Genomic DNA, 23,555 nt, shown 5'->3' on the forward strand with positions numbered 1-23,555 from the left:
ACCTCTCAGTTCTGGGGAATTTCTCTGGTTGTCTCTCATATCTGGAATATTCTCCCTCCTCTGCTCTGACTACTTACTTCCCTGGCTTCCTTCAAGTCCCAATTAAAATATTACCTTCTATAGGGAGCCTTCTCCAATCCCTCTTAATTCTGTGCCTCCCCTCTCTTAATTATTTACTATGTAAATAAGCTTATTTGCACATCTGTTGGTTGTCCTGTCTGTTAGATTGTGAGTTCTTTGAGGGCAGGTACTGATTTTGCCTCTGTAACACAAAAGCTTAACAGTGTCTCATTCCACATAATTAGACCATCCTCTCTCTGTCAAGAGGTGAGTAACATTTTTGGTCTCCTGGAATCATGGTTGATCACTGAACTGATCAAAGTTCTTAAGTCCTTCAAAATTGTTCATTTTTATAGTGTTTTTGTTACAGTAATGATCTGGTTCTCACTTCATAAGCCTTACCAAGTTTCTCTGAAACTATCTCTTTTATAATTTTATATAGCACAATAATATTCCATTATAGTTACACACTATTATCTATTTTCTAATTAATGAACATTCCTTGAGATTAGTTGTCATTGCATAAATAAATGCTATATGCATTTTTTTTTTGTACAGATAGGACCTTTCCCTCGTTCTTTGGCCTTTTTCAAGTATATGTCTAATAGTGGTATTTCTGGGTCACAGGGTATGTACATTTTAGGGACTTTTGTGTCATGGTTTCAAACTGCTTTCTAGAATGACTGGACAAATACACAGCTTCTCCAACAGTCCATTAACATGATGAAAATGAGGTGGAACTCAAGAGTTGCTTCAATTTTTATTTCTCTAATTACTAGATATTCAGAGCATTTTTTTCCATAGGACTATAGATGGCTTGGATTTCTTCTTCTGAGAACTTTCTATTCACATTTTTTTAATGTCTCTTACATAGGGTTTAACAAATTTATTCTAAATTAGTACAGCATCTCTTTCCAGTTACTAAGAAAACCATAAGTTTCCTTGCTAAGGATTTTCAACGCTCTTCTGGTGTCCTCCTTGTGGTAAATTCTTTACGTTGTCTAAAGTTCTTCAGGAAATGATGACAATTGGTGTCAATGTCTACTCTTTTATCCATTTCTCATATTTGTGTCAGCAGTTTGTTTAAATAAGTCAGAGTGGAACTGTCTCCAATACATGTTATAGTCTCTCATTTTTACAATTTCTTTGAATTTGACACTGATTATGGTTTTTCCTTTTAGTAAGCACGTGGTGTACCAGTACAGACAGCTGATTTCATAAATAATTTAATCCCTGTTCATTATAAGCATTTTATCCTTCTCCATGCTTACTTTTGCACATAAGTCACTAAAATAAAAGTTTATACTGATTTAATTTGAAGGGTCTTATCAAGTTCTTTGTCAAATTTCTCTCTCATTCTCTGAAAGAGATGCTGGCAAATAGGCTACAATTATCTTCATGGACATCTTTTTGTAATGCTTACTGCGAATATTATAATGTCAGATAGTCAAGTGCTGCCTTTTGGAGTTGCAGGCAGGGAGATGGGGAACAGAGGTACAACTGAGTCCCTCCTTCCGGCATGGTACTGTGTTCACTCTTTTACTTCATATATTTAATGCACAAGTATAGTTGCTGATCAAGTCTAGGGAGAATTTTTTTTCCTATTTCATTCCCCTGAGGTATCCAGAAGAGCCCAGGATCCACTTAATGCAAAGGGTAACCATCAAACCATGCCAATTTCCAAATTTTCTCCAGATACCAGAAAAAGAGTCAAGGAGTCTGCAGGACACAACAGGACATTTTGTGGTACACGTATACCTTCCCAGAGCTGACTTGGTGTGATTTTTTTGACACTGTAAGAATTGGCTGTCCTCTTGTGGGTGGCATTTTGAGTATCTCCTCACTTCTCACCTGGTTACACTCTTCTAAGACATCTCTAACTTATCCACTCTGCCTACTATTGGAAAAACCTCATCATTCTGAATGTTTCTATCAGTTTTGGTACTCCTCATCATCATCACCCTCTGTTTGGAGGGTAGCACCTGAACTCCAAAACCTCGCTCAAATCAGGGAACTCAGCTAAGACATCAGCTCATTTCTCACCTGGCTGCTCTACTCTGGGATATCTATGATGTCTCCACCATACTTGCCATCAGGTACCTTCTATTATCACAAACCTACCCACTAAACTTTTTAGCTTCCTTTTGTCTTTCCTCATCTTATTTTAAGCTCCTTGAGGGTAGGGATTGTATTTTTTTTTCCCATTTGTATGCCTATCACTTAGCACAGTGTCCAGCACATAGGAATTACTTAATATATCTTTAATACTACTTTGCCAGTTCTTAGCTCAAGCTATATGGATCCTTCTGTTCATCCTCCTTCCTATTCATGATCCCTCACCCCTCAGTAGTAGATGCCTACTGGCTTTTTTTGAGGATCTACCCTCTCTACATAAATGGATAGTTGAAAGCACATAGATTTTTGGAATTAACAGCATAGAGACAAGAAATGAAACAATGGAAGCTGATGAGATTCAAGTATATAAAAATGTCTTATTACCAACTCAATAATATTAGCTTATTTGAATGTAAATCCAAAGTACCTACATGGACAAAATGCTCCACAAGCATGTCTCCTCATTTTGAAATTTCATGTTACCTGTACTAAAAAAACCTTCTGAGTACAGTTATCAGTTCCACAAGTGCAAAAATAAGCACCAGTATCCATCAATTACTATTCATAGCAAAAAATCAACAATACCAGATATACTTAACCCCAACCAGATTCCTTCCAAAATGACAGAATAAGTCCAATTAAAATTATATTAAATTCAATTTTTGTTCAATTATAATACTGAAATCCACAAATTATATTATGTTTTTGCTAACTGTAATGATTCCTAAGTAATCCAGTCTATAACAGATAAATCTAGGGAGTTACCTAAAGAGGTTAAATAACTTATTTAAGGTCACATAGCTGATGTCAAAGGCAGAATTTGAACCCCAATATAGCAGCCTTTCAACATAATGCCCTATCCACAACAGCAAGTATATATACATTATATACATAATCTGCTTGAATTTACAAATTTACAATTCAATTTAATCAATTTACAAATCAATTTAATCAATCTACAAATCAATTTAATCAATCATTCAATCAGACTGGGTCACAAAGCCAGGGAAGTCAAACTTTCATACTTGAATGGAATTTCACTTTTTAAAAAGCATACTTCTAGATGGCGGAGTAGAAAGACGCACATACACATAGCTCCGAACCCACAACCCACAGAACGGCTAGAGGGGACGAACTCACGGTGAATTCTGCACCCAGAGGCCACGGAATATTGGAACGAGGGAGATTTCTGTTCCGGAGGGACCTGCAAACCTCTCGTGGGGGTCCTTCGCGGTGCAGACTGGGCACCTGGACTGGGAGCTGAGTGCAGCCCTGCAGCGGCCGCGGCACCGAGAGGAAAAGATCCGAGCGGGCTTCGGGGACGGGATCTCCAGCGGCCGCACAAGTCCCTCCACCCACAGAGGGACCTGCAAACCTCTCGCAAAAGGTCCGTCGCGCTGCAGACGCGGAGCCCAGCCCAGCCCAGACCTGCTGCGGCCACGGCACCAAGAGAAACAGACCCGAGCAGGCTTCAGGGACAGGATCTCCAGCAGCCGCACAAGTACCTCCACCCACAGGTGACGGGGGTTGGTGAGAGAGTCTTTTTGGCAGGTTGAGAGGGGAGTGGGGTGCCCCCATAATTCAGGCCCCCCTGGGAGGTAGAAGCTGAGAGGCGGCTGCAGACCAGGGCTCCCCAAGCGGGCGGGAGCCTGGATCCATTGTGGAAGGTCTGTACATAAACCCCCTGAGGGAACTGAGCCTGAGAGGCGGCCCTGCCCCAACCTGACCACCTGAACTTAATTCTCACACTGAATAGCAGCCCTGCCCCCGCCAAAAGCCCTAAGGCTGGAAGCAGCATTTGAATCTCAGTCCCCAAACGCTGGCTGAGAGGACCAGGAGGCGAGGTAGGTGGGTGTGAGGAGAATATTCAGAGGTCAAGTCACTGGCTGGAAAAATGCCCAGAAAAGGGAAAAGAAATAAGACTATTGAAGGCTACTTTCTCGGAGAACAGACATTTCCTCCCTTCCTTTCTGATGAGGAAGAACAATGCTTACCATCAGGGAAAGACACAGAAATCAAGGCTTCTGTGTCCCAGCCCACCCAATGGGCTCAGGCCATGGAAGAGCTCAAAAAGAATTTTGAAAATCAAGTTAGAGAGGTGGAGGAAAAACTGGGAAGAGAAATGAGAGAGATGAAAGAAAAGCATGAAAACCAGATCAGCTCCCTGCTAAAGGAGAACCAAAAAAATGTTGAAGAAATTAACACCTTGAAAACTAGCCTAACTCAATTGGCAAAAGAGGTTCAAAAAGCCAATGAGGAGAAGAATGCTTTCAAAAGCAGAATTAGCCAAATGGAAAAGGAGATTCAAAAGCTCACTGAAGAAAATAGTTCTTTCAAAACTAGAATGGCACAGATGGAGGCTAAGGACTTTGTGAGAAAGCATGATATCACAGAACAAAGAGAGAAGAATGGAAAAATGGAAGATAATGTGAAATATCTCATTGGAAAAACAACTGACCTGGAAAATAGATTCAGGAGAGACAATTTAAAAATCTTGGGACTACCTGAAAGCCATGATCAAAAGAAGAGCCTAGACATCATCTTCCATGAAATTATCAAGGAAAACTGCCCTGAGATTCTAGAACCAGAGGGCAAAATAAATATTCAAGGAATCCACAGAACACCGCCTGAAAGAGATCCAAAAAGAGAAACTCCTAGGAACATTGTGGACAAATTCCAGAGTTCCCAGGTCAAGGAGAAAATATTGCAAGCAGCTAGAAAGAAACAATTCAAGTATTGTGGAAATACAATCAGGATAATACAAGATCTAGCAGCCTCTACATTAAGAGATCGAAGGGCATGGAATAGGATATTCCAGAAGTCAAAGGAACTAGGACTAAAACCAAGAATCACCTACCCAGCAAAACTGAGTATAATACTTCAGGGGAAAGAATGGTCTTTCAATGAAATAGAGGATTTTCAAATTTTCTTGATGAAAAGACCAGAGCTGAAAAGAAAATTTGACTTTCCAACACAAGAATGAAGAGAACCATGAAAAGGTGAACAGCAAAGAGAAGTTATAAGGGACTTACTAAAGCTGAACTGTTTACATTCCTACATGGAAAGACAATATTTGTAACTCTTGAAACATTTCAGTATCTGGGTACTGGGTGGGAGTACACACACACACATGCACACACGCACACATACATAGAGACAGAGTGCACAGAGTGAACTGAAGAGGATGGGATCATATCTTAAAAAAAAAGAAAAATGAAATCAAGCAGTGAGAGAGAAATATATTGGGAGGAGAAAGGGAGAAATTGAATGGGGCAAATTATCTCTCATAATAGAGGCAAGCAAAAGACTCATTAGTGGAGGGATAAAGAGGGGAGGTGAGAGAAAAACATGAAGTCTACTCTCATCACATTCCACTAAAGGAAAGAATAAAATGCACACTCATTTTAGTAGGAAAACCTATCTCACAATACAGGAAAGTGGGGGACAAGGGGACAAGCAGGGTGGGGGGGATGATAGAAAGGAGGGCATGGGGAGGAGAATGCAATTCAAGGTCGACACTCATGGGGAGGGATAGGATCAAAAGAGAACAGAAGTAATGGGGGACAGGATAGGATGGAGGGAAATATAGTTAGTCCTATACAACACAACTAGTATGGAAGTCATTTGCAAAACTACACAGATTTGGCCTATATTGAATCGCTTGCCTTCCAAAGGGAAGGGGTGGAGAGGGAGGGAGGTAAAGAAGTTGGAACTCAAAGTGTTAGGATCAACTGTAATGTTCTTACCACTAGGAAATAAGAAATACAGGTAAAGGGGTAAAGAAAGCTATCTGGCCCTACAGGACAAAAGAGAAGACGGAGACAAGGGCAGAGAGGGATGATAGAAGAGAGAGCAGATTGGTCACAGGGGCAATTAGAAAGCTTGGGGGGGGAGGGGATAAAAGGTGAGAAAATTTGTAACCCAAAATTTTGTGAAAATGAATGTTAAAAGTTAAATTAAAAAAAAAAAGCATACTTCTACTCAAGCCTATCCATTCACTTAACTATAAGTTTCTTTTTTTCTGATATCATTTAGGATGAGAATGCAAAGATTGTAATGATTCATTTTCTCAAGTACTATGTCCTTTTGTCAGTCACTGGAAAAAGATCTCATTTTTAGGATATCAAGTTAACATTTATAGAAGGTCTAAAAAAAGTGTGATTCTTACCACACTCTATTTTTTTTTTCTTCTGTTATTGTCATTGCAGAATGCCAGAGAGGAGTGAAGTGCATTTTGTAAGTTTGTTTCATAAGTTGCCAAAGCAACCTATCAGTAAATGGCCAGCCTGACAATGTTGCATGTATATAGCAAAGTTTACCCCTCAGAATGCAGATATGATCTGTTGCTGGAACTAAATTCAAAGATCTTCCATCTTCAAATATACACTAATTAATAACTTTATAAACAGTAGCAAAGTTCTAGTCTCACATGGAGGATACTGTTTTAATCATTAATAAAGATAAATAACCATTAAAATTCGTTCTTAATAATAAGTACATTAATTTTTAAAGAAAACTTTGTTAACTAAAATGTTCATTGATCAGAACCAAAATTGGGATATATGATATGAGCTAAGACTATTCCTTTTTGCAAAACCTCAATAAAAGTGAACTTTCTTCTTTTAAAATGAGAAATGTCTCTGAAAATCCAGGCTCTATGGTTACTTGTAGAGAAAAAAAAATCTCATGTATTTGCTGATATTTAATTTTTAAAAAAATTATACTAGTAATGTTCTAAAAGTGGTATAAAATCTTAAACAGGAAATTAATGTTTTGTTCCTAAAAAGCATAAAAAAATGCTTATCTCAAATAGGATAAATTCTAAGCTCAACATTATGTCTGGTTTTGAGATTGTTAAACCATTATTAAATTTAGAAAATCTCCAAAGGAGTAGTTTGTGTAGAGAATATACTAAATGTATAGCCAGTAAACTGCTCAAATGAGTTTTAACTAATGGTGATGATAAAGATAATTTTTTTTTCATGATTATGAGATGTCATTTAGGGACTAGATCTTCTGAACCAAAAATTGGAGACATTCCTTTTGCCTCGAAAGCCCCATTATAAGTATATATTTTCTTCTTCATCCTCAACTGGTACCAGAAAAATCAAGACTGCATCACTTCTATAAGAGCCAAAAATCCTTTGTATATATTTAATAATTATCAAATTTCAGAAAATAATTTTACCTTTTGTGTGCTTCCTGTTTGCTGCGACATTCTTCGCAGTAGTATTTGTATTCACTGCATAGAGTTTCCGTGTTGCTAAAACCCCTAGTAAAAATTCAAATAAAAATTATATCATGGATATTAGAAAATAATGGTGAATATAATAAAGTACTTTGGAGAGAACTTCCTAACTGATAAGAACTACATGAAAAACTGCAAAGTAGTTTGGCAGAAATTAGTTTTAGGACAATATCTTACACTACATGCCATAATAAACTAAAAGTATACATACAAGCTGATTGTGAAAGTGGATGCGCGCGCACACACACACACGGACAAAAATGAGATCAAGTGCCTCTTAGAGATATAGCTAAGGCAATCTTAGCTAATATAGAAAATCTAATCTATAGCTAATCTATAAATTAACTGAAAATAGGGCCAGAAGAAAACACAAAAATTAAAACCAGATACTTTCAAAATTTTGCAACACAAATTTCTGATCAGGGCTCTGACATCTAAGATACATAAGGAACTAACACAAATATATGTGACCAAGAGATATTTCTCAATGGACAGGCAAGCTGTTTAGAATAGACTGTTTAGAATCACTAATTAAAAAGAAATGTAAATCAGCTCTGAAGTTTTACGTCACACAGAGCAAAATGGCAAAAATAATAAAAGACAACGTAGTTCACTAAGTAGGGGAAAAGGGAGTGACATATTTGAAAAGGAATGTAATAAGAAAACAAAAGAGATCAATAAAATATTTTAAAAGAAAATATAACACATTTGAAAAGATCCCAGGTCAAAAATGTTTACACTGAATTTTAAAATCAATTGAAAGTTATGCAACTCTACCTTAAACAGTGAGTAATTGATGTGTTTTGTTCCACATCAACAGAAAGATCTAAAAAATCTTCATCTTTGCTACTTATCTGTAGAAACAAGAGATAAATATTAATTTTCTCAAGTTATTATTATGTCTCTACCTCTAATATAAGCCCAACACAATGCATTAAGAAAAGTAAATGTATATAAATTGTTTTAAAAGGTTTTTTAAGTAAACTATAAGATTTGGATTATTCAGTAAAAATATAGAACACCTGCCACTCTCATTATTTATAGGTACTAAGATTCTATGTGTTACTCTTAATGAAAGATAGTATGGGTTTTTATGATGAATGTTTATAATTTTAGCAAGTCAAATTGTATAATACTTTCATCAGTATACACTTTTAAAATCACAATCCTTAAAATACAATTTTAAAGAATCAAACCTAAACTACATTCCATACTCTTATGTTCTGGAGACCCATGAGGTAACTTTTGCTTGACAAAAAAAAAATAAAGCAATACACTTTTAGAACTTTATGCTAAAAATAACTTAGAGGAAACCCAACTCCTATCAAGTCAGTGAACATTTATTCAGCATATGCAGTATAAATACAATTAAAGTCCTATACTGGATGAAAAGAAGGTACAAAGATAAATAAGAGACACTGTCCTCTCAAAGAGTTTATAGTTTAGTAAGAGAGAGAAGATATATCCTAGAGAGCCAGAACGCACAGAATAGCACCAGGGGATTATGAGCTGCAAGTCACTATGGAGAGCATCTAAATCCAATCCTCTCATACTTCAGACATGACAACAAAGAGGTTATGTGACGAGGTCATATAAATAGTCAGTACCATGATCAGGATTCAAAACCTGGCCCTAACTCCAAATTTGATGTTTTCTCTATTCTCCTAGCAGTTTCTCATTAACTACTTTACTACTACCTTACCAATGAAACCAGAGACCATGTCTGGGAGGTTTTAATCGTTTCATCTCACTGAGTCAATAAAAATGTGTAAGTGCTATGGCTACTAAGTACAAGGGATACAAAGAAAAGCAAAACCATAGTTCCTGCCCCTGAGAGGCTCACGTTCTAATAGGAGAATCAAATAATTTCTTCCACTACTGTCTGAATATGAACACATTTTATTCACTTATCTTTGCCCTCAGAATTTCTGTAATTGACTGCACCAAAGGTCCTCTTCTTGGATGCCACACTTCTATCAGTCTTCTCTTCGTGTTAGAGTATCACCTCTTTATAGGCAGGTACTATATTTGCTTCTTATTTGTATCCCCAGTGCTTCATATAATGCTTGACACAGATCAAACAATAAATGTTTTCGTTCTTTCAATTAAATCACACAGAAATATGTAAAGTCAGGATGCTTTTTTTTTTCACATTTTATGAAAACACTTAAGATAGCTTGAATTATACTGTGTGCATATATACAATGTATGAACACATATACACTTTAGTACCTTAAAAATAAGTTGAGTTTTGGGATACCCTTTATCAGTATCAAATACATTGTAGAAAAGGGAAAAAGAAAATTCTGTCTGGCCATTGTTCCTATTTCTTTACAAAATCCATCTCCTCAGAACTCCAGTCAGATTAACTTACATGGCTGTACCCAGCTAGATAGTAGATAGTGTACCAAACTGGATTCAGAAAGACTAACTTTGAATCCTGCCTCAGGTGCTTATTATGTGACTGTGGGCAAGTACTAAGTGAGGGAAAAAATAGCACTCACTTTATAAGGCTGTCATATATACTAAATACATTTGCAAAGCTCTTTGCAAATTTTAATGATAGCTACATGGTACAGTGGATAGAACACTGCACCTGGAGACAGGAAGTGTCACCTTCTTGAGTTCAAATCTGGCCCAAGATACTCCCTAGCTGTGTGACCCTGGGCAAGTCACTTAACTCTGCTCCATGTTCTGCATCTGTAAATTGAGCAGAAGAAGGAAATGGCAAACTAAGATTCTTTGCCAAAAACCCTTAAATGAGGTCACAAAAAATACAGCACAACTGAAACAAAAAAAGGTGGGATAGTAGAGACAATGCTGGTCTGGATTGAGAAAGCCTTTAGTTCAAATCCTGCCTCAGATACTTACTAGCTCTGTGATGCTGGGCAAGTCACTTTGCCTCTCTGTGCCTCAGTTTCTTCATCTGTAAAATAAGGGAACTGGACTCATTAACTTCTGTGGTACCTTTCAGCTGTCTATGATTCCATGATCTTTTCAAATAAGTTGTTACAAGGCCTAATGTTACAGAGTTCCAAAAAGATATTTGGCAGTAATGACCACACACAAATTTTCAGCACCACTCCCTAATTCTTCCTTCCTTCTCCTGATACACAACCACATGTGAATACACAGTATTACTTTCCTAATCACCTGATTATTTCTCTTAATAGCAAGGACAAAGAAGCATGGTACGGTGGGAAGAGCAGTGAACCTGAAGTCACAGAACATGAGACTGGGTCCCAATACTAGCCTTATCACTTATGCTTAACTGTTCAGTGCCTCTTTGCCCTTCTGTAAATGAAGGGTTTGCATTAGATGACCTGTGATAACCAGTCTGGCTTTAGATCTTTGATTCTATTTCCTCCTAAACCAAAGGCACAATCTACCTCAGTTGCTCCCCTCCACTGCCTCATTCCAACATGTTCCTTCCACACCTGGCTCTCGGGTCCTTTGCTTGTTTCCTTATCTGACCTCACTTGCTTTGCTACAGTCTTAACCCTAGTTAACCAGTTCAATAACTCTTCACCCTTGAATCATGTGACTTTTCACTGTTCTTGCCCTGTTAACTATTAATTCTGGTCACCACACAATCTGGAAAGCAGCTGTTTCCAATGCGCTTCTCAAGCCCTCTACTCTATCCCCAACTCTTTTCTCAGCAGGTGATCATGCTTCCTTCTTGGCTGATCACCTTCCCTCTATATCTTAAAACCACTCTTTCCTTATCACCTCTTGCTCTAATTTCAAAGGAAGAAGTGGCCTATTCTCCTGGCCAAAACTAAACCTTTTTTAAAAAAAATAATATAATATGAAATTTATAAAATTCAGCTAACTGGAAAAATAAACTTTATATCCCAGATTTTTCTCTCCATTCTACCTTCTTCAGGAGCTTGCTTCACTGAACATTTCCTCTCTCATGGCTTCCTTGATGTTACTTGAACAAGACACTCCATATCCTAACTGCGTGTTTTTCACTGGCTGCCCCCCATGTCTGAAACTTTCTCTCATCTTCTGGATTCCCAGACTTCCTTCAAGTCTCACCTAAATCCCCACCTTTTCAAGAAGCTTTACCTACCACAGAGACTTCCCTCTGAAATTATCTACAATTTATCCAATAAAATTTTTCTGTATATAGTGTTTTTACATGCAGTCTCCTCCATTAGACTGTGAGCTCCTAGAAAGCAGGTACAGTTTTTTTTTGCTTTTTGTATCCCTAGTGGTTAGCACAGTACTTGACACACAATAGGTGTTGAATAAATACTTGCTGACTTGACTATTGACTCCTCCTATCTTGTCTTAAGTTCAATATTTTTTTCCCTTGATTTGATTCACTGTCCTCCCACTCTGAGTATGAGTAGTCCAAGGCTTTGTTCTTTTATCTTCTTTCTCTCTAATTCTCTCCCTCTTTGTGATAGCCATTATAACCTTTAGTTTTCCCTTTCCTGCACAGAAAGTCAGTTCCCAACTCTGGTCTATTCTAGTTCTCCATCATTTCTTGTATCTCTTCTTTCTTTCCACTTAATCCTCAAATCTCTCTTATCTCCAATTGATCAAGTTGTCAAAATCATCTTCCTATAAGGCACAGGTCTGATTGTGCTTCTCACCTCTTCAAAAACCTTCAAGGGAAATCACCCTTTATTCTATCATGAAGGATAAAACAAACTTCCTAGAACAGTATTAAAATCTTTGCAATATATTTCCAACCTATTTTTCCAGTCCTGATTCATTAATTACCTATTTGGAACTAGATATAATTTAGTCTAATACACTCAATTTATACATACTGGAAATAAAGCCAGGGATATTGAATTAATTCTCCAAGGTTGCATAGCAAGTAACAGAACTGGTATTTGAACCCAGGTCATCTGGATTAGCAGAAAGACTTCTGGTAATTTGGGTGGCTCTGCTATGGAAGATTTGTAAGTTTATACAAGCTCAGAAAGAGTATGTAGTTTGACAAGTACCTATCTAGCAAGGTATTGAAGTACACGTGAAATATTTTAGAAAGATTTCTGACAAGGTTAAAAAAAAGGAATCTGATTAACTAGAAATTCATTTTATCACAATAGCCTACTGTTTTTCTATATATATACTATATACACCAACCCCAAAACTTTACTTAATTCAATTATAAAATTCAAGTAACTAGAAAAATCTGAATCCCTAATCATACAGAGTACCTGAGGCATTGTTCTGACTATACAAATTATAAATTGCCTTAACATACAGCTTACATCAGTGGTATGACATCATTATCTAAGTTTGAGTTTTGTTTCTTCACCTCCCAACAAATCAGGTACACATCTCAACAATTCTATTAAACTGACACCAAATGAATAGGGTAATGGTATTTAAGGGCTGGAATTGTCATTTTTTTTGAATCCTTGTATTTCTAAGGCCTTGCACATTGCGGGTGTTTAATAAAAGTTTCTTGAATTAAAATGGAAAATATGATGTGTACAGATACTCCATATTTATTTTAGAATTTAAGGACTTATTAAAAGCACTGAGTTTTTATGGATTTTTCAATATGTTACATATAAAACAAATACATTCCTTAATCAGTATTCAATTAACTAGAATATTTTCAAGAATGTTAAGTCAAAGGCAGGAAGATCTTAACCTGAAGAGAAAGACGCTTCAGAAGTCACTCTGAAAGTTTTACATGTGTGTAATTATAGCCATCCAAGACCCAAAATTATTTGAATCACGTCCTTTTGGAAGTACGCTAAGTCTTTTACCTGGTGTGTATTTTTTTAAATATAGTGACTGATTTTAAATAGATAATCAGAATTTATCATTTAAAAAAGAATATACAAAAGTTAAAGAAACAGGCACCTGTAAATCCTATTATTTTCAGCTATACAAAGAAGGACATATTTCTGAACTTTCACAGGGAGACATCCTCTTCATAACTTATTCTGCAAGGGAACTTGTATAATTTTTTTTACCAGTTAAAGGGTATGAAAAATTTGTTCTTAACTAGAAAATTCAGCTAATCTCACTCCTCAACCAAATAAGATAAATTAAGCTATTATGAACATATAAATTAAAAAGTGCCTTGACATACATCTTGTCATGTATATTACTCATATGATATTAGTTATTATTCTCTATGTTCGAGTAATTTCATCATAGATATTGCCACCAAATAAACTGATATGCTACAATTAAACTTAAAGTGGTACCAGGATGATGCGTCATGATCCAAACACCCAGGTTGTCCAAAGCTGTGGCATTATCTAAGTTGAAGAATATGGTATACACCTTTCTACCTGATTATATTTTTAACTCTATAGTCAAATAACTAAGAAAAATATTAAAGAACAAAATATTTAAATAATTTAGAATAATATTAAAAGACATATGTAACTACTTAATCTTTCTGCAGAAGCATAAATGATGTCTCTAACGTTCACATAACTCTCTCAAACAATTACAGAATTCTGGAATTATCAAGAACTTCAGAGACCATCTATAATTAAATCCTCTTCTCTGTGATGAGGCAGCTAGTGGACAGAATGCCCCAAATGGGGTCATGAAGAGTCAGACATAACTGAAAATGACCGAACAACATATCTTTGTGACTCTCCTTCAATTAGGAAAGGAAGGAAGGAAGATTGGGTATTGTGCAAAAGAAACTGCAATTACAGGCAAAAGACTTAAGTTCTAGTCCTAGACAGTATCCTCATGTATGTTTAGTTCTAAAATTCAATGGAGTTTCAGATCTATTTTACTACCATGTTTAGCTACCTCCTCCAAGTAATCAGTTATCTAGAAATCTGCATATAATTGGTTATGGTTCAGACAAGTATAGGTTTAGCTTGACCAGGATTGTTGTGGATTTGCACTTAGGGCTTCCAGATTTCAGGGCCAGTTCTCTATCCATTTTGCAAAGTGTTGCCTATTTCCTCAAAGTTTTATTTTTTGTTTAAACGGAGCTTTAACCTGATTTCTTTGCAACTTGAATGCCTCAGCAGTTTCAGCTACAAGACAGAGGTCACATGTATTATCTATTGTTAATGTGTTGATTCACTGGACCGGACTTCACATAGTCAAGTTTTTCCTTCTCATAAGTTATCAACTATGAAGGAAAAGTGACTTTTTTAGCCTTACTATGACTAAATATCACATATACATATTATTATTGTTAATGTCTTGATTTTTATTTCAGTAACAATAAATACAAATTTAGAAAAGGAAAAAAATACTCTGCTTCTGAACAATGAACTTAAACTACAAATTAATATTATTTATGTTGTATTTTTATTTATTTTGTTAAACATCTTTCAAATGCATTTTCATCTGATAGTGTACACAAGGATTTTTTTTTGGTCCCATGTAGCCCAAGGCAGAGTCTAACACCTCCATGAATAAAGAGTACAGAAGCCAGATAAAGGAAGAAGTCCCAGGAAATCTCAAAATATCCTGAGTCACCCCAAAGGAGTAAAATTGTCAGTAAAAGCCAGAAGCCCCTTTGTTGTGAGCAGTGAATATCAACTATCTTACATTTTTCAAGGAGTCTTCCCAGCCCCTCACTAGCATAAATCAGCACCAGTTCCCAAGGTCTTGCTCCTTCTTCCCCAAGCCTGGGGTGCTGGACCATGATAAGAATATTATAAAACCCAACAGACTTTCTTTACCAGTTTGAGTGTTCCATTTTCTCTGGGGCCCCATTAAGGAGTTCAAATGCACCTGGGGATCAGCAGATCTGCTCTACTTCCATGATTCTCCCTGACTGCTCTTCATTTTTTGAGGAGCTCCCCTCAATAAAACTAGCTTGCTTTACTATCTTGTGTGAACTCCAAATCCTATATTTGGATTAAGACACACAGGAAACTTAAGAAATTCAGAAAAAGGACCAAAACAACCGTCAGAATGATTGGACATTTCCCTATCTAAAACTCTCATATAAATACATCCATTTTTTCCAAGGAAAACAAAGTTCAAATCAAAGTTAACAAGATAAGTGCAACTAACATGACAAATTATTCCAATGCAAAGTAAATCCCAGTGATTACTCAGATATGGTATATGCATGAGGCTAAACTTGAGTACTTAGAGTATCTCGATATTAGCATGATCTACACTGTCAGTGTCAGCAAAATCTCATGATAAAGATGAATTGTGTGTCATTATGTTGCTTGCTACTACTGAAGATGAAGTATGTCCAAGTGAAATTAAACATTTGTGTAGAAGTTAAAAATGTCATTGAACCAATTACCTCATTCTCTTTGGAAAGCACAAAATAAGCTGCTTTCCCCCAAAACTTCAATTAAAAGAAATTAATAAATCTAGAGTAGTGATAGGTAACCATTCAAAATGACCAACAAATAAATGTAAGTATATCCATTTTTAAAAGTTAAATAATAACTACTTTTCTGATGGATAAGTAACTGATCTGAAAAGAAAACCCAGTGGGAATGAAGAACTAATTTAAGCAAAGATTAAAGAGTTCAAGTGGCAGAAATACAAAAACAAAGTAAAAAGTTTAAAATCAAATACAAATTAGCTCAAATCAAATATAAATCAATTAGTGATGAAAAAGAACTAAAAGTAGCAATATCATCAGTGACATCACATTGAGAAATTGTACTGAAAAATAAGCCCACAAAGAACTTTAATATTTTAGTACTTTGTAAGTTATAAATACGAACATTTTAAAGGATTTTATCAATAAATGTTATTTTGACTATATTTTTACAATCTGTGTATTTATAAAATTGTAGTGATATTTTAAAATGTGTGTTAACATAAGCTAAAAACTGTTAACTGTTTAATGAAAAGTAGTAATATGGTCATTTTTATGTAAAGGGTAGGGTAATACATAAAACTCTGAAAACCATTAGCTTATACTGTTTTATGCTTTAAAAGGCAGATAATTGGTATGCCACAACAGATTATTGTACTTTCATCCACTTTAATAATTGTTTTCTTTTGCAATGAGTATCAGTGGTGAGAAACAGAAACTCATAAATCAATAAAATTGATTAAAATCAATAATAGATCTGTTACAATGAGTTCAATAGCATTCTAAGCATAAAACTTACTGCAATTAGAAAAAAAATATGAAACACCTAATCTTATACTAATATTTATCTTTCAAGAAGATAAGTTACAATTTTCAAGCTCACCTCTCATATTCCCTGTTAACAAAATATGAAAATGATAATAATTTTCTAAGCAAAAAACTGAACATAAAACTTACAGTTTCACAAGTAAGACATCTGGTTTCATTAGTTAATGTTCCCTGAAAGATCTCATGAACCCAAGTTGGGTCTGGTGTGCTGTTGTTATTTTCACTGTCAATATTGCCATTAGGCAGACGGCCATTTTGCTTTTCCTGCTTTCTCTCTTCTTGTAAAATATCAGCAATTGTGTTTAGTAGGTAATTCAAAAACTCATGTGCATCTTGCTGCATGTAGTTGTCAAAAAGTTCTACAACATGAAGACAAATTAATATTATTAACAAAGGGATAACAGCTTCACATAAATATGTGATATTAAATGAAACAAAATTTAGAGAAGCAATCAGAACAGTTTAGCCAGTAATACATCAGATAGCTATTTGCTTTGATATTAAATTCTTGAGTTATCGAAAGAAAGCATATCTATCCAAAAATATAAAGTAAAACTGAATATATCCTTGAATAATTGTGATAGTCACACAATTTTTAAAAATCCCTAAAATTTTTCTTCCTAAATTTGTTTTTGGCTACCATAGAAATTTTCACCAAAAAAAAATCCCTTTGTTTTCATTATGGAAATTAATTTGTTATCCAGACATTTTACAATTCACAGCTACCTCATGGTTATTTACAAATGATTAAATAATGCAATTACTTTATCATAAAGACAACGAATCTTCAGAAATTGTTAGGAACAAGAATCATTATCCAAATTCTTTTAGATGGGAAACTGAGATACAGAGAGATGAACTGATTAAAAGTCACAAGAGTGAGATCAACGATCAGGAATAAAATGTGTGTCTGATCAAACACTGTTTTGCTTATTAAAGCAAGCTTAATGTAGCAGAAGCAACGCTGAAAAAGAAGTCAGAAAATTTGGGGCAAATCACTTCATCCCTTTGGGCTATATTTTCCTTATCTATAAAAAGAAGGCAATGGACTACAAGATGAGGGATATATAATTTTGTGTAAAGAACTCCTATGGCAATCTGGTGAAACCTAGGGAATATTTAATCTACTATCTCCAAATTCCATCATTCCCTTTTCCTCTCTATATTTCACCACTTGCTCACCTAGAATGCCACCTGTTCAAATCCTATATATTCTTTAAAACTCACCACTCTCTATAAAGTCCCTCATAACCACTCAAAGAACCACTTAACTTTTCACATGGTTATACCCTGTCCCTCCAAATTGGATTTAGTGCTCCTTGAGGTTATAATAATTTGTATTCTTCTTTGTTATCTCCCACAGCACCCAACAGCACTGTGCAAATAGTAACTTCACAAATATTTGTTGATTTTTGTTCATGAGTTGTATAGATTTATTACACAGAGTACAAACTAGGCCATCTGTGACCTTCTGAAATAAATACATTTTATGCACAAAGCCAGTTTCAGCCTGCTGTTTCTCAGGTAGTCTGACATGACACTTTAGTGAACTGTGATGATGGAAAATATGGTGAGTATGGCACAATGCCCTGGGTTCCTTCACTTCTACTATCACATGCCAAATGTGTGGGTTCTAACAAAATATATCTATATAACATTTAACAGTTAGTATATAGACCTAGACCATGACAAAGAATTTTTTAAAACCTACAGGATTGCTTTTGGAATAAGTAGATATCACTTCACTGCACAATATTAAAGAGTGACAACAAAAACAAGCCATTTGATTTGAAAAACATAACTGAAATGATATTGAAATGGTGCCTATGAAGAGGCTGAGCTCCAAGAACGGAGCCAAAGGCCCTCCAGATTCCATGGGCAACATCCACACACGGCTGACTTGTACCAATTTTGTTCACGACAACAGAAAGGTTAAGGATGGTGGGAAAGCACAGACTACTAATACCTCCTTTTAGATTAAAAAATGCAGTTAGCTCCATTATAACATTTGTTTCACAAGTGAGACTATATTTCAAAACTATTAACATATATGGGAACATTTTGAGCATAATGTCAACCTGGAATTTGTATATATGTGATTTCAATCAATATTTATTATGTGCCAGGTACTAGGCTAAACGCGGATTTCTTCTTCAAGAAACAGTAAGAATGCAGAAAGGGAAGTGGGGAAGGGAATAAGCATTTATTATATAGCACCTGACCCAGCCCTGGAACTGAACCTTAGTCACATAGGAGGAAGAAAAAAAACCAAAACCATCACAGTATTCTATCAGTACTCACGGGCACCTGGGTCAAACTGCTGCTATTTATCAAACTACTATTATTTACCAGGATTACTGAGAAAACTCAACACCTGATCTGCACTTTATTTTGTAACATGGCTGACATGGAAATATTTTGCAATGACTACACATGTATAATCTATATCAAATTGCTTGCCTTCTCAAGGAGGGATAAAGAAAGTGAGGAAGGGAGGGAGAGAATGTGTAATCCCAAATTAATAAAAAAAAAAAAGTTAAAATACTTGTTTACATGTAACTGAGAAAAAATAAAAGAAAAATTAAAGTTAAAAACCCCAACATAACCTTTACACACAGCCTTTTCAAAGGCTTTACACCTTTACTTTGTGGCTTTATAAACAGTAGATGCTTAATAAATGTTTGTAGAATTAAACATAGAGTACCTGTTTCATATGACTTAAAAATATTATTTCAGAATCTATTTCAAACACAGTATATATTTATAGAGGCCAAAACTTTAGACTGGCAACAGGGGTGGGGAATCTGAAGCCTTGAGGGCACATGTGACCTTCTAGATCCTTGGGTGTGGCCTTTTGACTGAGTCCAAGTTTTACAGAACAAATCCTTTTGCCAAGGGGATTTGGACTGGGAAGTTTGGATTCAGTCAAAGCGTGCACTTGAAGACCTAGAGAGCCACAATGTGGCCTCGCGGCTGCAGGTTGCCCACCCCTGGACTAGCATCATCTAAAATTCCATGCAAATTAAACATTCTTCCTTTGCCATGAATTAAAAATTCAGAACTCAAAATTCATCATTGGGCATTAACTACAATTAGTTATTTCAAAAGAGGTCATCCTATTTTGAAATCTAAAGTATACTGATTATATAACATGATCTAAAGAACTGAACTGATTATACAAAAATCATCAAGTACATATGAGGGACTGGAACATACACAAAAGAAAGAATTTACTGGCAATGACAAAATAACTTCCTAGAATTTTTAAAATTCTTTCTGACAAAAGAAATGGGATAGACTAGATGAAAATTTAAGAGCCTTAGATTCCAACTAAATAATTTTCCTATACTCAAAAAAATAAAATGCCAAATGCATAATCATAAAATGGTTACAAATATTATGATGGTATCTATACTTACAAGGTTTAAGTAAAATCAAACAGGGCATTTCTGTAGAATTCCAGGATAAAATGATTTTTTAAAAAAAATAAACTTTTGAAATTAAAACTAATAATTATGACAGCAATTACCATTTCTATAATACTTTAAGGTATTGTAAAAGTACTTTCCATGTATTAATCTCACTTGATCTTAACAACACCCCTGTAAGGTAAATGCTATAATTATTATTGTTATTCCCATCATATGGACAAGGAAATTAAGACTCAGAGATATTAAATGACTTGCTTAGGATCACATAGCTACTATATATCTGAAGCAGGATTTGAACTCAACTGTTTTTAAACTCAAGTCAAGTCTTTACCTCAGTTTCCTCATCTGTGAAATGGACATAATCTACATCTATACCTCCCAGGGCTGCCAGAAGGCTAAAATGAGATACTTATGGAGTTCTTTGCAAACCTTAAACTGCTATATGAATGTTGGTCATTATTATTATCCTCTGACTACTAATAAAAATCAATGTAAAAGGTTAGATAATGGAATGGTGAAGAAATTTATCTTTAAAAAAAAAATTGCTTTTAGAATCTTACACTGATTCTGTACCAAGAAGCAAAGTGCCATCTCCATAAACAGTAGGTGCTTGATAAATATTTAATGAATGAATTAATAGACAAGGTCTGTATCCTCTGAAGCAATACTTCACTTATGGAACTAGGTATCATTTGTTTAACTTAATTATTTAGATAACTAAAACAGGACTTTTGTGCTCATTATAGAATGGGAATAATGCAAATTATCCCTAACTCTAGTTTTCTGTTCCAATGCAAGCTGTTTACCACCAAAGGGAATTAATACTGCTGTGGATTAAAGGGTAAGAAGATTTTAACTCACTTTCAAGACATTCAGATTATAGTACATAGTTTAAGAAGTAAAGGAAGAAATAAGAGAAAAAGAGTAGCACTGATTTACAGTTCTTGTCTAGGAAGAAACCTATGCCCCTATAATAAACTTTGCCAAAATATTCAACCTTGAATGTTGCTTGAGTTTAAATGCAAAGAACTGAATTAGGGATCACAGTATGGTGGAAAATGCACTATAATTATTCAATAGATCTGGGTTCAAATGCTGAGTCTGTTATTTACTACCTGCACGAATATGAAAAATCAATTCATCTTTTTGGGTCTGTTTAATTATCTATAAAATGGGGACTATTAGACTAGCTGAACTTTAATTTTTTTCTCTAAATTCTATGATCCTATTAATAGACACTATCATTCGACTTTTCCTCAAATGATATATTTTTTAAAAACTAAAAGAAACCTTTATACATAACTCCTATCAATACGAATCTTGCAAGAATACACAAAAAACTCTCATTCTCACTAAAGGATATGTAAAATTCTAGTAGTTAAGTCAAATGAAATCTGAATTAGAATATCCTGAAAACATAAAGCAATTATTATTCAAGCATATAAATCTTGTAGGATATAAGTATAATGGAAGCAAAAGAATTACCATTTTCTTTTCGTAACCTTGTTATGAACTTCTTAGGAGGTATTACTCCAACCTTTTTCTTCTGAGTGGCTATACTGTGAAAGAGATCTGCTAAGCACGTAAGAAGATTCTCTTTCTTCCTAGGTTGACTCTTGTAAGCTAGAACTTTTTCCCGAAATGGACGGCAAAAATAAAGTGCTTGTAGAACTGAATTGCAGTAGCAGGTGTTTCCAAACTAGAACATAAAGGAAAAAAGTCTATGTTAGCTCCATGGATCAAAGAAGTTCTCCAAAAGATTGTGTTTTAGGTCTGGCTTTAGAAGGGGAAATAGAGAGAAGCTGCTAAAATGTGAGTTTCAGCATTAAAGGATCTTGTCTATTTTGACAAACTAGTTTTGATGAATTTTTCTTAATTTCCGGTTCATAACACAGTACTTGAAAACTCAGAGGAAAAAAAAAAAACCAGTCACACTCCAAACTGAAAACATTTTATGTACATTATCTATAAAAAGATTCGGAAATATTTCCTAAAATATTTTAGCAAACTCTTCAAGTGTCTTTTCAGCCATTTGTCTTAATATTCAGTCTCCAGTCAAGTTGCTCACCTTTATTTATCTACTGTACTCACATTTTTGATAAGCAAATGATGATGAAGCAAAAAATAGATTCCATTAAAATATACCTTAAAGCTGATATCCTCATCCAATGACTACCTATTATTATTTACTTATTCCCTGTAACCCAGACATTATCTTTTACCTCAGAAATAACAATAAATATGAACTTATTTACAGAAGGGCACTAGAATTCAACCAATTAAAGAAAAAGTAGAAGCATTACTGGTGAATAAAGGTATTGATTTAAGAAAATAGAGAATACTGAGCCTTAGGAACAATATTTAAAAAGGGACAGAGGTAGTGATAATAAAAACATGTTTCTTATGTAAAGTATGGATTTTTAAAATATTACATTTAACATATTTAGACTAACCAAAATGTTTAAAATAGAACATATTTCTCTCTATCTTTTTTACCTCTCCTCCCACCCCCATCTCACCACTCTCCAAACCTTAACCCTTTTGGAACCATCATCCTTCCAGCAACCCAGACTCATGACATCAGTTGTCATCCTCAACCTCACATCCAATCTACTGTCAAATCTTGTCCCTGTGACATTCACGTATCTTGAACTTGTTCCTTTCTTTCCACTCTTACAGCCTTAACCTAGTTCACAAACTAGGTCTTCATCCCTTCTCACTCAAAAATGAAAAAACTTTCTAAGTGGCCTCCCTGACTCAAACACATTCGAATTATCTTCCATTATAAGCTACCTATTGTTCTAAAGCATAATTCTCCACCATAAAACCCCCTTCTCGATGAGTTCTTGGGGTTCGTAATTTTCTCTAGTACCAGATATAAAGTCCTCTGTACGGCATTTAAAGTTATTCACAAACCACTCCTTTCCTATCCTTGTAAATCACCTCAATTTACTCCTCTTCATGCACTTGCCTATGTGAACGTCCTTCAAGTGAAGGTCCTTAAACAGAACATTTCATTTCCAGTCACTATGCATTTATACTAGTTGCCCTATTGTGCCAGGAATGCTCTGTCCCTCAATTCTACTTCTTGGTTTCCTTGCCTTCCTTTAAGACTCAGCTCAAAGCCTGCCTTCTGCAAGAGGGTCTTTATGTTTCCACTGGCTAGTAATATCTCCCCTGACAGACTTCACTTTCCATCTATTCCATATATATCCTATAAGAATTTAGTAATTACAAGCTGTCTCTCCCTCACTCCCCCATTAGGAAGTGAGTTCCTTGAGGGCAGAGACTATGTTGTTTTTTGTTTGTTTTGGGGTTTTTTAAAAAGATTTTTCAGGGGGTTCTTTATTGTGGTTTTTTCTTTTCTCAGCACTTAACAGTATTTGATGTGTAGTAAGTACTTAATAAATGCTTGCTGCTTCACCAACCAGGCACAATAAATGATCCATAAAGTAACAAGAAGTTAAAATAATCATAATCGATGATTTTCAACATCAATATTTAACAGAAAGTTCTCTCTCCAAATCTGCCAATATAATTGCTAAATCTAATTTGTGACTTTTTCTCAGTTCTCATCCCCTAGAACTGTCACCCTTGACACTGTCAATTACATTCTTTTTCT

The 23,555-nt window shown here is 35.2% G+C and overlaps 1 protein-coding gene across 3 annotated transcripts in view; it reads right to left on the minus strand.

The window, feature by feature from the left end:
* Positions 1 to 23,555, minus strand: part of USP12 (ubiquitin specific peptidase 12) — a 227,723-nt gene that overhangs the window by 20,733 nt on the left and 183,435 nt on the right. For 2 of the 3 annotated variants that reach the window (XM_072611781.1, XM_072611780.1), the window contains exons 3-6: positions 21,419 to 21,632; positions 16,632 to 16,861; positions 8,201 to 8,277; positions 7,364 to 7,447 (exon numbers count right to left, since the gene is read on the minus strand). In XM_072611781.1, the coding sequence (XP_072467882.1) occupies positions 7,364 to 7,447; positions 8,201 to 8,277; positions 16,632 to 16,844 (374 nt within the window). In that variant the 5' untranslated portion in view covers positions 16,845 to 16,861; positions 21,419 to 21,632. The remainder of the gene's footprint in view (positions 1 to 7,363; positions 7,448 to 8,200; positions 8,278 to 16,631; positions 16,862 to 21,418; positions 21,633 to 23,555) is intronic. The other variant, XM_072611783.1, reaches the window with a different exon arrangement.

Source organism: Notamacropus eugenii, chromosome 5, assembly GCF_028372415.1.
Source record: "Notamacropus eugenii isolate mMacEug1 chromosome 5, mMacEug1.pri_v2, whole genome shotgun sequence".
Taxonomy (NCBI): domain Eukaryota; kingdom Metazoa; phylum Chordata; class Mammalia; order Diprotodontia; family Macropodidae; genus Notamacropus; species Notamacropus eugenii.